Source organism: Alligator sinensis, unplaced genomic scaffold, assembly GCF_000455745.1.
Source record: "Alligator sinensis unplaced genomic scaffold, ASM45574v1 scaffold293_2, whole genome shotgun sequence".
Taxonomy (NCBI): Eukaryota; Metazoa; Chordata; order Crocodylia; family Alligatoridae; genus Alligator; species Alligator sinensis.
Window position 1 is genome coordinate 37,343 of NW_005842922.1, and position 806 is coordinate 38,148.

The 806-nt window shown below is 63.4% G+C and overlaps 1 protein-coding gene across 1 annotated transcript in view; it reads right to left on the reverse strand.

Annotated features, from left to right (window-relative positions):
- The window catches only part of QSOX1 (quiescin sulfhydryl oxidase 1), a 19,726-nt gene extending 19,082 nt beyond the window's left edge, over window positions 1–644 (reverse strand). Inside the window, exon 1 of the mRNA XM_006036187.3 lies at window positions 507–644. Coding sequence (XP_006036249.1) covers window positions 507–629 — 123 coding nt within the window. The 5' untranslated portion in view covers window positions 630–644. The remainder of the gene's footprint in view (window positions 1–506) is intronic.
- Window positions 645–806: the final 162 nt, after the last annotated feature.

The window sequence follows — 806 nt, forward strand, 5'->3', positions numbered from 1 at the left end:
GGCCCACTGCCCCATCCCATCCATTTGGCCAAATGTGCCCTGCCTGTGGGGATCCCAGGCCGGTCTCCATGGAGACCCTGCCTGCCTGTTTCAGCTACCGCGCCATCCCAACCTCACAGTGCACCCAGGAGCGGTGGGACGAGCCACATGTGCCATGGCCTAGGCTGCCCCCTTGCATTTGGGCTGGGTGGGACTGAAGGACCCGCCCTGAGATGGATAAAATCCCTTGGAGGGCTGGATTTGGCCTATATTTTGCCCACCCCTGGTTTAAATTAAGGTTTTTATGGGATGGTTGGGATGACTCAGGCAAGGGGTAGGACTCAATGACCTCTGGAGGTCCCTTCCAGCCCCACTTCGCTACAATCCTACGACCAGAGCCAATGAGGAACTGTCCGTGACACCGCTGCCTGGCACACGTGCAATGTCACACAGGCCCGAGTGCTGACACCAGGCAGAGGGGCCAGGCTCTGCTCTCCTCCCGCCCCCCCAGGCCGTGCAGACTTTACCCTCAGTGTCGGGAATACAGGCACGTCGAAGTTCCCGCACTCCTTGGTTTTGCACTCGTTCTGGCAGTCCACGGCACCCACAGCCACGGCCGGTCTCCACGCTGGAATGACAGGCGCGGGCATGGTTACAAGAGCTGGCTCTGCTTCGCCAGCCTGCCTGCAGCTCTGCCTGCTCTGGCGGAGCACGCTGCCCAGGGGCTGAGGTGGGGAAGGAGGGGACAGAAGGAGGGCAGCCGGGGGCAGGGGCGCGGGACCCCCGGCGTCCAGCACAGCGGGCACTGCCCGGGGGGCACCCACCCA